Genomic DNA, 14,920 nt, shown 5'->3' with positions numbered 1-14,920 from the left:
CTGTCAAGCATATCATCTTTAGCCAGCTCTTTATTTACCCTACTTTATTTTATTTTTATCCATTCTGCCTTATCTTCAATTACATATTAATTAAATAAACAGCACAAAAGGTAAAGATTCTTACATCTCCTTTCTTCTTATAGTTGTTTGATTTGTACATGCTCTTCGCTAGACCAAAATCACAGATCTTCACTACATTTTCATCAGCAAGTAAAATGTTCCTTGCAGCCAGGTCTCCATGCAGAACCTTAAATAGGTAGAAAAAAAATGGTACTAAATATTTTATTTGTAAGAAAGACAACAAACTATATTGAAAATGAGATTACAGTTAAAATAGGATCCATTTATGGCATATGACAGCTTACAACATTCCTAACAGTAAATATTTGCTGTGCAAGGGTGTGCTGAAGACTAATATCTCTTAATTTTTAATGTAAAAACTCAGATTTTTACGTAAGACAAATCTTAGTAACACTCTCTTTCTTCTTCGTGTCTATACATTTGCAATCCTCTCTCATTATAGGGCTACGAATCGTAGCATGTAATGTGGCTGTGTTGAATGTAACTATGTTAGTGCACAAGGAACAGTGTGCTGTAATTAAGTTTTGAATATGAAGAGCTCGTTCACACATGAAGCACTCTCTCCTTTAGCACGACAATGCCAGATCACATACAAAAGCTGCAACATCTCTAACCAACTGTTGCCTTGGTAATCTCCCATGCAGTCTCAACTTGTCCCCATTCGATTTTCATGAGTTTGCAAAACGCAAAGCACACCTTCTTCGACTTCACCTTGATAGCAATGGTGTGGAGAAAGCGGATTTGAAGTTGTGGCTCCAACAACGAAGTCAGACCTTCTACAATGATGGTATCAACAAATTGGCCTCTCATTGGGAGAAATGTGTATCACCAGGGTGACTATGTTTAGAAATAAGTATGTACATATGAAGAATAAAGATGTAGACTGTTAATAACATTTGTTTTATTCAGAAGGCTTACAGAGTTTTCACATAAAAATTTGGAGGTATCAGTTTTCAGCATGCCCTCATATTTATGCCCACACAAGGTGATAAGTGTTACACTATCAATAAGAAATGCACCAATAAAATTGAGCAGAGTAAGTGTAATCTTCTTGGTTTTCTTCCTAACATTTTGTTTCCCCAATTACTGCTTTCCTGTCTTTTGTTTATCCTTTCTGGTTTTCACATGAAATGCTTCAGCAAATATTTGCTACCTACATGATCGTCTCCGTCATCATTGTATTCATCAAATACTAATAGTGATGCACATGCATTTCACTTATGCTTGTTTATGCGGCTGCAGAATTTTTTGTTTATCAATCAAGGTGGTGCGTAATGGTATGCCACTGGATTCACATATTCAGATTTCATGTAGTCTCTTTGCATCACTTAAGGCAAATTCTGAGATGGTCTTACTGTCAGACATTTTAGTTTCCCATCCCTCCCCAATCTAAGGTTGTGATCCATCTCTAATGACCTCATTGCTGACAGGACACTAAACCTCGACCATCCATCAATCCTCCCTCCCTTCACAGTGACTGGGAGTCTGGCCTCAGATTAGTTGAAATACCAGTATTTAGTGTCATCCAGACAATCACTACTAAGCTGGAAATGTTCTTAAAATTGTAGTAGAAGTTATAGCCCATTCATATTTTACATTTTGGTATAATGTATTATTTTAATTAATTTAATCATTTTGACAAAAAGAAATGCATATGGCCACACTGTACCACTTACATTACCAAACCCAGAATAACTAGCCGATCCTATAAAAACATGGGATAAACTCAGAAGATAAAGAAAAAGAATAAATTTAATACTTTTAATCTGGTTTCAGTTCCAGTTTCTGTTCTCTCATTTTCTGCCTCTAAAGTTACAGAAAGCAACTGCTCCTGTTTACTTTCATTTAAAAATCTATTTATTTCTCATAATCATACAAGATAGCTAGCTAAACACTCTTATTATTCACACAAATACTGACAGATGCAGAAACGGAAATTTTCACATGGGAATAAATCATATAAAAAAAGCTACTATGTGAGGATATACATAGCATACCACCCCTTCTGTTCAATAAATAAATATTTGGATTACATTTATACAGCACAAGCAAAATGAAGACAATGCAATGTACTCAAATTAAATCAGGTGATGCTGAGGGAATTACTTTTGGAAATGAGATACTTAACATAGTAGACAAGTTGTTATTTCGGCAGCAAAATAACTGATGATGGTCGAAGTAGAGAGGATATAAAATGTAGACTGGCGATGGCAAGGCAAGCATTTGTGAAGAAGGGAGATCTATTAAGATTGAGTACAGATGTAAGTGCCATGAAGTCTTCTGAAAGTATTTATATGGAGTGTAGCAATGTATGGAAGTGAAATGTGAATGATAAACAGTTTAGACAAGAAGAGAATAGAAGTTTTCTAAATGTGGTGCTACAGAAAAATGCTGAAGAGTAGTTGGGTAGATCACTTAACTAATGAGGGGGTACTGAATAGAATTGCAGAGAAGAGGAATTTGTGGCACAACTTGATTAGAAGAAGGGCTTGGTTGGTATGACATGTTTTGAGGTATCAAGGGATCACCAGTTTAGTGTTGAAGGGACGTATGGAGGGTAAAAATCATACAGGGAGGCCAAAAGATGAGTACACTAAGCAGATTCAGAAGCATGCAGGTTGCAGTACTTACTCGGAGATGAAGAGGTTTGCACAGGATAGAGAGCTACATCTAACCTGTCTTTGGACTGAAGAGCCCAACAACAACGACGACGACATACATACACAAATGTGTGTGTGTGTGTGTGTGTGTGTGTGTGTGTGTGTGTGTGTGTGTGTGTGTGTGTGCGCGCACCTGTCCTTTTTTCTCCCTAAGGTAAGTCTTTCCGCTCCCGGGGTTGGAATGACTCCTTACCCTCTCCCTTAAAACCCACATCCTTTCATCTTTCCTTTTCCTTCCCTCTTTCCTGACAAAGCAACCGCCAGTTGCGAAAGCTCATAATTTTGTGTGTGTGTTTGTGTATTATTTTATTGTGCCTGTCTACCGGCACTTTCCCGCTTGGCAAGTCTTGGAATCTTTGTTTTTAATATATATATATATATATATATATATATATATATATATATATATATTAAAAACAAAGGTTCCAAGACTTACCAAGCGGGAAAGCGCCGGCAGACAGGCACATGAACAAAACACACATGTGCCTGTCTGCCGGCGCTTTCCCGCTTGGTAAGTCTTGGAACCTTTGTTTTTAAAATATTTTTCCCATGTGGAAGCTTCTTTCTATTTTATTTAAATCATCATATATATACATATATATACATACATACAGCAATATAAAAGGTGTTCCTCAATTCCTATTGCAGGCTTCTGGGTTGTAGAGCGGCCTTTAGTAGCTTAAGGTTTGACAAGGAACCCATGTTAACTAATGCACCATCTGCATATGTAAGACAAATTTGAAGAACAATCACTTTCAAATCCCCACTTCATGGTATGCACCTCCAAACTGAAAAGAGGGCACCATCGTCAGTCCCTGCTATAATTATGACATCACACACCATTTTCATCCAACTAAAACAACAGTTATGATAAACTGGTTTGACTGCGGGCTGACTGTGGTACTCTGTACATGTGGTGCACATTTGTCTGTAAGGAGGAGGTCCATCACACAAAAGAGAACTTAACGACAAATACTCTAAGCATTACGCATGCTATGGGCTCCAGTAAGGCACTCGGTCAGGGGCCCCTTACTCCGCTGGTTCACAATCCTCATGGGACTGATACATACAGAACTGAAGTATATCTCTCAATTCTTTACTAAGTATCTGTCCTACAAATTTTATAATTAAGTTTTCATTGGATAATTTATGTCTGTCAGAGAATCTGCCAATACAGCCTTTTCCCTCCCTATAAACAATTCCATGACATTCTCCTTGAACCAAACATCACATGAACAATATTCTAAAATGGGAAGTGCAAGTGACTTAAGCAGTCTCTCTTGTAGACGACAGCATGCCAGCATCCTAACAATTAACTCAGGTATGCTCTCTGCCTTACCTATGACTAAGCATGTCTGATGATTCCATTTCATATCTCTACAAACTGTTATGCCATAGTATTTGTATCAAGTTGACAGAGCCTACTTGTGAATAATTATGACTGTAGTAAAGTGATGCCACTTTTTTTAAATGTGTAACTTTACATTCATGTACTTTTAAAATAAGTCACCAATTTTTGTACCATTTTGGAATCTTGTCAAAATCTGACTGAATATTTCTGCAACTTTTTTTCAGACAGTACTACATTACAGATATCTACATCGCCTGCAAAAACTTGCAATACTGTTGACATCACCAGGTAGATCATTAACACACACAGTGAACAAGTGCCTCAACACACTTTCCTGTAGCTTTCCTGGAATTACTGCTGTCAATGTCCCTCCATCCAAATTAACAGTTTGCATTCACCCTACCAAGACATCCCACCATCATAATTTTGTTAATACATGTTCTCAAGATTTTTTTTTTCAATTTGACAATTTTTTCCAACTAGGTTACTCTTAAGATGACCTAACTAAAACAAGCTTGCTTGCATCAAATGGTAATTTTTAGGTTCAGAGTATTTAAAACACGTCTTCATTCCTTAACAATCAAAGTTTACTGCAGCTGGCTATAAAAAGGGGGTTCAATGTCAATAGTGACTACAGAGAATATAATTCTTTACAGTGGAATTTTAGTGAATATTTCAGCTAAATATTTTGCAACAGGTAAAATTCAAAGCCATATTGAAATAATGAATAATATCAACTGAAAATGTGTACCTTCCGAGAAGCAAGATATTCCATTCCTTTAGCTACCTGGAATGCCCAACACAGTAGGTCACAGGTACATATTGGACGAACATTGCCTTTGTAATCTCCTCTGTAATTGGATCTCCATTCTGGTTGTATGCTGTTGTTGCTCATCACATAATCATCTTCACCTAAAGTGCAGCAGTAGAGCAATGTGTCACATGTAGCGTGTCACTATGGTAGCATGTAATTTAAGTACCTCATATTATTGATACAGTATAGACAAATACTAAATACAATCAAGTCATGTAAACTAAATTTCCAAGAAATCTTACATATGACTGTAACTAAATTTAACATCTTCAAAGTAAATGTCATCTATCAATTGTCAAGAAAATGGTTGTGGGTGCTGTTAAAAAATTGTTAGCTCTCTACCGCCCTCCTCCCACTTTGCCCCCCTCTCCCTCCCCAACTACCAATGCTATGGAAAGACTGAGAATAAGGAGCTTGTGAGGAGTGGGGTGGAGGAGAATGAGGAAATAGCATGTGACACTTCAACTCCCACATGATTAGGCGTGCTCGACATTGCTTCTCAGCCAATCATGATATCCTGATGTGGTGCACTAGTAAAATGTTGTGGCTTATATGGGACCCCATATAGAGCTCAGCTGCCATCTTGATACATTCGATCGTAACTATCGTCAGTAGTAATTTCAATACTATGAAAGAAAGCTACAAAAATGTGTAACTGATTACATCTGATAAAAGTGGCACTGGGCATAGCATGCAAGTTCTACCTGGGACTTTAGTTTGGCCGTCAACAAACTGATATGGCTAAACGTCTGAAGATTTTGTGTTACTATGTTACGGCAAGTAATATAACCGTCAATATTGACAGGTTTGCTGTAGCTTGTCAATGTCAATGAGCCACAAGTCCATGTTGCTGACACTTATAAACATTTATATCCATATGCTGTAATGGATGTAATTCAATTTACTTCTGCACACAAATGGTGAAGCCTCAGAGGATATCTCTTCACTTTCAGTTTTACTTTCTGTAGTAATTTGTAATGTGAATGGTTCGAAATGATGGTCAAAAAACTAAGACGTGGACCTTCCAGTGTGTGTGTGTGTGGGGGGGGGGGGGGAATAGAAAGAACAACAATTTTTGAGAAAAGAATGTTAGAGAGAGAGAGAGAGAGAGAGAGAGAGAGAGAGAGAGAGAGAGAGAGAGAGAGAGAGAGAGAGAGAGAGAACTGGGACTATGAGAATGTGGATAATGGCGATTAATGCATGAAAGTACCGCTTACAGATGTATCTTGTGGCAATACAGAATTGAAGATACGGTCAGTAATAAACAAATCTTGTCACAACTGGACTACCAAACTTCAAGTCATGCTGCATTATTGATTCAAAAGACAGACAGACAGACAGTGTACTCACGCTAAAGGTAACAAGTCAATATATTTATTTAGGCTCACAGGTGAATTACTTCAACACACAGGTGACAAAACAAACAATGGAACAATATTTCCATGAAACTTAAAAATAATTGGTCTACAGTTCATTACTAAATCTCTCCAAAGCAGTAATCTCTGTTTAATCTGGATGTTAAATTGCAGGTCTCTGAAAATGGCAATCAAAGATCCTGTTACTTATTTCCTTATATATATATGCAATGCTGCAGACATGAAGTTATAATGAGATAGGAAAGAGAAAGAACTTTCCAATCCTGAGTCCACCATCTACTATAGGCCTATCTGATGGTGCAAGCTTCTGGAGAAGAAGAAAATGAACTGTTTGATAATGAGTGCAAAGAATGTTTTCTGTAAATCTGTACCAACTAAAAACTTATATGATCTTTATGTTGACATGATGATTGGAAAATTGAAGTGTCTTAAATACTGTAGATGCTTGTTAAAATTACTTGCTCAGACATGTCACAACTCATAATAAAAATTACAAATTAACTATGCAAGCAGTCCTTACATAGACACTGATACTGATGTCTGCAACAACACCTACTTCTCTGTCTAAAGCAACATATACAGAGTGTTTCAAAAATGACCGGTATATTTGAAACGGCAATACAAACTAAACGAGCAGCGATAGAAATACACCGTTTGTTGCAATATGCTTGGGACAACAGTACATTTTCAGGCAGACAAACTTTCGAAATTACAGTAGTTACAATTGTCAACAACAGATGGCGCTGCGGTCTGGGAAACTCTATAGTGCAATATTTTCCACATATCCACCATGCGTAAAAAATAATACGGCGTAGTCTCTGAATGAAATTACCCGAAACCTTTGACAATGTGTCTGGCGGAATGGCTTAACATGCAGATGAGATGTACTGCTTTAGCTGTTCAATTGTTTCTGGATTCTGGCGGTACACCTGGTCTTTCAAGTGTTCCCACAGAAAGAAGTCACAGGGGTTCATGTCTGGCGAGTAGGGAGGCCAATCCACGCCGCCTCCTGTATGTTTCGGATAGCCCAAAGCAATCACACGATCATCGAAATATTCATTCAGGAAATTAAAGACGTCGGCCGTGCGATGTAGCCGGGCACCATCTTGCATAAACCACGAGGTGTTCGCAGTGTCGTCTAAGGCAGTTTGTACCGCCACAAATTCACGAAGAATGTCCAGATAGCGTGATGCAGTAAACGTTTCGGATAGGAAAAATGGGCCAATGATTCCTTTGGATGAAATGGCGGCCCAGACCAGTACTTTTTGAGGATGCAGGGACCATGGGACTGCAACATGGGGCTTTTCGGTTCCCCATATGCGCCAGTTCTGTTTATTGACGAAGCCGTCCAGGTAAAAATAAGCTTCGTCAGTAAACCAAATGCTGCCCACATGCATATCGCCGTCATCAATCCTGTGCACTATATCGTTAGCGAATGTCTCTCGTGCAGCAATGGTAGCGGCGCTGAGGAGTTGCCGCGTTTGAATTTTGTATGGATAGAGGTGTAAACTCTGGCGCATGAGACGATATGTGGATGTTGGCGTCATTTGGACCGCAGCTGCAACACGGCGAACGGAAACCCGAAGCCGCTGTAGGATCACCTGCTGCACTAGCTGCGCGTTGCCCTCTGTGGTTGCCGTATGCGGTCGCCCTAACTTTCCAGCATGTTCATCCGTCACGTTCCCAGTCTGTTGAAATTTTTCAAACAGATCCTTCATTGTATCGCTTTTTGGTCCTTTGGTTACATTAAACCTCCGTTAAAAACTTTGTCTTGTTCCAACAACACTGTGTTCTAGACGGTGGAATTCCAACACCAGAAAAATCCTCTGTTCTAAGGAATAAACCATGTTGTCCACAGCACACTTTCACGTTGTGAACAGCACACGCTTACAGCAGAAAGACGACGTACAGAATGGCGCACCCACAGACTGCCTTGTCTTCTATATCTTTCACATCACTTGCAGCGCCATCTGTTGTTGAAAATTGTAACTATTGTAATTTCGAAAGTTTGTCCGCCTGAAAATGTACTGTTGTCCCAAGCATATTGCAACAAACGGTGTATTTCTATCGCTGCTCGTTTAGTTTTTATTGCCGTTTCAAATATACCGGTCATTTTTGAAACACCCTGTATCTTTACATACTGATATATGGTATGTATACTTATGCATTGCCTCTCAGTATTTCTTTGACACTGTGCATCAGGAACACACACTTTTTTTTTAATAACCAATCTGAGCTCAATTTATGAATAGTCCTGTTACTATTGATTCTTCCTCTTTGAGTACTTTTCAAACACTCCCATTGACATATATACCACACACACACACACACACACACGCACACACACGCACACGCACACACGCACGAACTAAACATTGTCCCAAACTATGGTCCAGAAGGCACATCAGGTTCAGGAAAGTATTTTATAATGATAATGCAATTTCACAGAAAATGTTTTTACAGTTACTGAATAATAATAAACTTACCAGCTGGAAGCATAGACACATGATCAGCTTCACTTCCACTGCTGTTTGAAGATGGTACCATAGCACCTGCTGCTCGATAATCGACAGCTATGTCCCCTCCAGAGAGACTGTTTGAGAAGGAAAGTGCTGCATACTTCACCCTGGGAAAATTATGTTGTTTATAACTATATGCATTTGGAAGTCTATAAATTTATTGAAAGGTTGGAGTATTTTTGAAGTGGCTCAAACATCAGTCACTGCTCCTCACGAGCAGCTGTAAAACACCATCTTCTGCAACTAGAACGGCACTCAAGGGGGAAAATAATAATAAAAATAATAATTTTTGCCGAAAATGAATTATTTATAAGGAAGGGAAACTTGAGTTGAGTTTATCATTCAACAGAAAAGTTGATTCTGATGCTCAATTTTTGAGTCATTCAATATTATTTTTGTAAGATATATATAATTAAATCTGGTAATTACCACCACTGGTAATTAAAACTGATGGCACAACAGTGAACAAAATTAAACTTTTTTAATTAATGAAAGACTGCTCCCATTTGCTATAAAGACCATTTGACATTCTTCATCACAGTTTGATTTCCAGACCCTATAATAATGGCATGGATGTGAAGGCCAAAACCAGTCATGAACTTCAATAAAGAATATGTCAGCAACTGGAGTGATGTTTCGTTAACTGAGTGTACAGTTGCAGAACAGCACACTCTGGACATGGAGAGACTACCAATTTTTCACATAATATGCTTCTACACAATCCGATGTAAAAGAAAGAGAGAGAGAGAGAGAGAGAGAGAGAGAGAGAGAGAGAGAGAGAGAGAGAGAGAGAGGGGGGGGGGGGGGCACACCCTCCTCAGAGTAACTAGCAAAAATACAGCTCATAACCAAATGAAGAGAAAAAGATTTCGCTTTAGGGCACAAAAACAACTGAGATCATAAATTTGGTAATCTTAAATTACCAATAAGTAAAAGAAGTTAATAGTGGCAATACACTAAGCCTAATTGACAAAAGGCAAGAGCTAAAAACAAAGATTCCCCCATGGAGAAAAGTCAACAAAAGATGCTGTAGACACACTGGAGAATCCTAACCAAGGATTAAATATCCTTCACCATATTGCTATGATGGAGAAAAAAATAATAAACAAGCGGCAGCCTGCGCATCATTTCCTAAAACGGCTTATAACTCATATGGAACTCACAAACTGGAATATAAGCAGTTTAAAAAAGAAACTTGTGTCAGGAAATTGCAAACCGTCACAGCTGGATGACAATGATCACAAAGTGATAGGGGATCACCAATTAAAAAATGGCAATGACTAAAAGGACAGTACGTAATAGGCAAACTAGCTAAAGTGGTCTTCTCATGACGAAATGGCGAAGATAAGGTTGGCCAAGCCATTGGGAGAGGTTTAATTCCGTTGAGTTAGTTCCAGTGAAGAAGAGAAGTCCGGTGGCAATGCCAAAGAGACACCACCTGCTGACAGGCGGCAACACAGACATCATTTGAAGGAATGGAAGAGCTATAAGGCCCAGATAAGATGACTGCAGCCTTGGCAGGAGTGTCAACAGCCTCTTTTCCCATCAGACTGATGTGAACAGGTACCCACATGAACATCACAGTGGCTCCCTCAAAAGCAAGCAAATGGAAGCTTTCTTGGACCTGCTGCACTAAGGGATGAACTGTGTACACCACAACCAGGCTCTGAAGCATACAGAGAGAATTGGAGCAGGTGACAAAAAGCCTGTGTTGCTGGATGTACTGCATGACCTGAAAGAGGGAGAAGATGTTTGCTGTAAAAATCAAGCAGTGTTCTGGAAGGCAATTCCAAAATAGTTGGTGCCAATGACAAAGACACATCCACACCATGGTCGGTCAGAGTCATTTGTGTACACGAAGGTGTTATCACTTAAGTGCAAAGGTCGAGAAACTTTCATTGACAGATCAAATGCACAGTGGTGTCCTTGAGAAGCGAATGGATCCAAGATGAACACATGCCTCTGCACGAAGCAAAGGTGGTGACGGGTTCTCACACATCAAGATGTGGCAGGTAGCATTAGGTTCAGCTAGCAGAGAAGTAGCCAAAATTCAACTCTGGGAAGTACCAGAGGAGATGGACACACTCCAAACTGGCAGTCAGGGGAGTCATTGAAAAAGAGGGCATAGGATGGAAGACAAATGGCACACGTATCTTAAGGAGGACATCACGTAGGCATGATAGCTGTAGTTCCACAGCTTTTGCATAGCGACTCAACTGGCCTAGTGTAAATGGCGTCAGTGGCCAAAAGTATTCCATGATGGCGGATTGTATTAAGACAGTGTAACATGGATGGATATCCAGAAGAACTAACAAAACATTCATACTCTAGCTACAACTGGACAAGGTATAGATATAAACAGAGAGATGTGGTCCAATCCAATCACCAGGAAGTAACACGTAGGACATTAGGGACTGGGAACTGGGTGGAATAGTCAGGTAACACATATGAGAGGACCGAGAAAGTTTCCTATCAAGCATGGACCCCAGGAATTTTGTAGTTTCAGCAAAAGGAAGAGCAACAGGCCCAAGGTGTAAAGGCGGGGGAAGAAACTTACTGTTCCCCAGAAATTCATATAAATGGTTTTGTCAGTGGAAAAGCGAAAGACATTTTTGATGCGCCATAAGTGAAGACGATTGAGACATCGCTGAAGATGCAACTTGAGGCGAGAAGTATGTGGGGAACAGCAACAGATCACAAAGTCGTCGATAAAAAGGCAGCTCGAGGCGCCTGGCAGGAGACAGTCCATAATAGCATTAATAGTGATAAAGAGGATGAAGCTCAGGACGGAATCTCGAGGCATCCGATTCTCCTGGATAAAGACATCCAAGAATGCTGAACCCCCATGTACCTTGAAGACTGTCTTTCAAAAATTCCTGAAGAAAATAGGGCAGGCAGCCCCTGTAGCCACACATGTGGAGGACACCAGTTCACCAGCAGGTGTCACAGTCTTTCTCCACATCAAGAAACACAATCACAGTCTGCTATTTCTGCAGAAAATGATTTGTAAAATAGGTTGACAAAGTGATGAGATGGTCAACTGCAGAACAGTGTGCATGAAATCCATGTAGTGTAATGGTTAAGATTGTGAGACTCGAGCCACCATACCACCTGGTCACAAATCATATGTTCCATCACCTTGCAACACAGCTGGTGAGAGAAATGGGGTGCCAGCTAGCAGGAAGATGTTTTCCTTATTAGACTAGGGTAAAGGTATGACGTGGCTTCATGCCGAAGCCTGGGGAACATGGCACCTGCTCAAATGTGGCTGTACATACAAAGGATAATATACTTGCCCACAAGAGAGAGGTGTTTCAACATCTGAATGTGAACTTCGTCTGACCCTGGAGCGGAAAACTGGGAAGTGGCGACAAACGGTTAAGCTCGCTCATACTAAAGGCAGCACTGTAGCAGACACAAGTCGGAGAGGAGAAGGATATCACCCGAGCCGCCTCCACTCCTTTGCAAGAGAAGGCAGGTGGGGTGATAGTGGGTGCAGCTTGAAATCTCCACAAAGTAGTGGCCCAAAGTGCTGGAGGTAGCTGTAGGGTTCACAATGACATCATCTAATATGGTCAGGCCACAAATCAAGGAATGAACTTTGAACTTTGGTCCACAAGAGGTTGCTCCCACGCAACGGAAGAGGGAGTGAAACTGTTAAAAGAACTAGTAAAGGATACCCAGCCAGCATTTTTGTTATCCCGAAGAATGTAGTGACACAGTGCATGCAACTGTTTAGAATGGATACATTGCACCATTGTAGGATGACAGTTAAAATCGTAGAGCGCCTGCCTCTGCATGCAAATTGCACCGTGGCATGCCGCAGTCCACCTGGGGACCGAGACATGGTGCAGTAAAGAAAAAATGCAAGGTATGGGATATCCTGTAGTACAAAGGACAATGTTTGTAAAATATGCTACCTTCTTTGAAGGTCATTGAGGAGGACTAAAGCCTCCAATCAGCCTTAGAAAGCTGCCAATTTGGATTACACTTATCTGGCATAGGAATCAGCAAACAAATAGTGTATGGGGAATGGTAGCTGATGTACAGTCAGAAAAAATGGACCACACTTGACAACAGGCAAGCTGAAAAGTGCAGAACAAGAAGTCCAAATGAGAATAGGTGTGGGGAGTCTGAAAGGAACGTGGGTGCTCTAGTGTTAAGACAGACGAGATTGAGGTAACTGAGAAGGTCAGCGAAGTTGGAACCTCTCAGACAGGTATTTGGACCGCACCAAAGGGGACTGTGGGCAATTAAGTCACTGAGCATTGCAAAGGGGAGAGAAAGCTGATCAATAAGCTGGAGTAAGTCGGCCTGGTGACAGTGAAGTACTGAGGGATGCAGATGTTACAAAGAGAAAGGCTGAAACAAGGTAGGGAAACAATGCAGGCTGCAAGAGTTTGCAGCCGGGTGCCCAATGAGATAGTTTGGTTATGGATATGATCTTGAATGAGCAGCACGACTCCCCCACGAGATGGAATGCTGTACTCAGGGGGAGAGCCAAAGCGATCATGAGGATGCAATTTCTTTTCTTGGAGGCAGAAAGCAACCAGACGATATGATTCGAAGAGCAACGATACTCTCTCCTTGTTGGATCTAAAGCCATAAACATTCCACTGAAGAAGAGTCATGACAGGGAATGGTAAGTAAGGAACAAATGAAGGACAGTCACCCCAGGGCTGCCGAGCACCAGCCTTCAAAGACTCACTTATACAAAGGGCAGAGGCTGGGGGATCCTGTTCCACAAGACCTACAGAGGTATCGGAAATCTCCCTGGGTCAGCCTATGGACTCTAGTGCAAAACTACTGTAGGTGGTGCTCACCAGCAAAATGGACATTACCTGGGCACACACACTAAAAACACACACACACACACACACACACACACACACACACACACACACACACTACAAAAAAAAAAAAACACACACACACACACACACACACACACACACACACACACACACACACACAAAACACACACACACACACACACACACACACACAAAACACCAAAACACACACACACACACACACACACACACACACACACACACACACAAAACACCAAAACACACACACACACACACACAAAACACACACAAAACACACACAAAACACACACAAAACACACACACACACACACACACAACACACACACAACACACAACACACACACAACACACAACACACAAAACACACACAACACACACACAACACACACACAACACACACACGCACTGAAGATTGTTCTGGGCCGATGTTTGCTTTTGAGTACATTGTTCTCCTCAAGTCACCAATTAGACACGTTCCAGTTGTTAATAGACACACTCAGTCAAACTTTAAAGCTTTTGTTAGTTGTTAAAAGCTACTGTGCTCACAAGAGACATCTAGATGCTAGAGACAATCTTAAGCATGGTATGTCGTCAAAGAGGACTTTGGATCACAAAGGTATGCGTACAGGAGTAGACAAACCAGTCCAGAAATGGCAACTTAGTGCCATAAATTGAGAATATTCTTCTACTACCACTACAAACAATATAAGGGAGGAAGCTACTGTCTAACTGCTGATAGGATTCAACTTGATTGAAGAAAAACATCGGTGAGTGTTAGTCATTCTGCGCCAAATTTTGGATACTTTAAAATTCAGAATGGATAAAAAACAGACCCATATCAACACTGGAGACCACTACTCATTAGCCAGCACCTTAATAATGGGCCACTGGCTGATCAGAAAACATCGAGGAGGAAATCAAGAAGATGGTCCAAGATGAACCTTCAGAAGGTCCTTGGTCCACTCCTGTTGTCCTTGTGGAGGAGAAGAAGAAGAAGAAGAAGAAGAAGAAGAAGAAGAAGAGTACATGGTATTTCTAAATCGACTACGAATGATTGAACAAAATTAAGAAAAAATATATATCTACCCATTGCTGTGCATTGATGACAACCTTGACTGCCTGAAAGCACCAAAGTTTTTCTAAACTATGGACATGCAGGTAAGCTGTATCTGAATCTACATACGTACTCTGCAAGCCACTGTATGATGCTGGGTGGACAGTACCATGTATCACTATTTGTCATTTCCTTTCCGGTTTAAAGTCACATATAAAGTAAGAGAAAAA

The 14,920-nt window shown here is 40.4% G+C and overlaps 1 protein-coding gene across 3 annotated transcripts in view; it reads right to left on the bottom strand.

Moving 5' to 3' along the window:
* Positions 1 to 14,920, bottom strand: part of LOC126282034 (vascular endothelial growth factor receptor kdr-like) — a 329,784-nt gene that overhangs the window by 33,523 nt on the left and 281,341 nt on the right. For all 3 annotated transcript variants that reach the window (XM_049981445.1, XM_049981444.1, XM_049981446.1), the window contains 3 exons: positions 8,769 to 8,908; positions 4,844 to 5,004; positions 125 to 247 (listed from right to left, as the gene is read on the bottom strand). In XM_049981445.1, coding sequence (XP_049837402.1) covers positions 125 to 247; positions 4,844 to 5,004; positions 8,769 to 8,908 — 424 coding nt within the window. The remainder of the gene's footprint in view (positions 1 to 124; positions 248 to 4,843; positions 5,005 to 8,768; positions 8,909 to 14,920) is intronic.

Source organism: Schistocerca gregaria, chromosome 7 (genome assembly GCF_023897955.1).
Source record: "Schistocerca gregaria isolate iqSchGreg1 chromosome 7, iqSchGreg1.2, whole genome shotgun sequence".
NCBI classification, from domain to species: domain Eukaryota; kingdom Metazoa; phylum Arthropoda; class Insecta; order Orthoptera; family Acrididae; genus Schistocerca; species Schistocerca gregaria.
The sequence above is the reverse complement of the archived record's forward strand: the minus strand, read 5'-3'. Positions and strand labels throughout refer to the sequence as shown.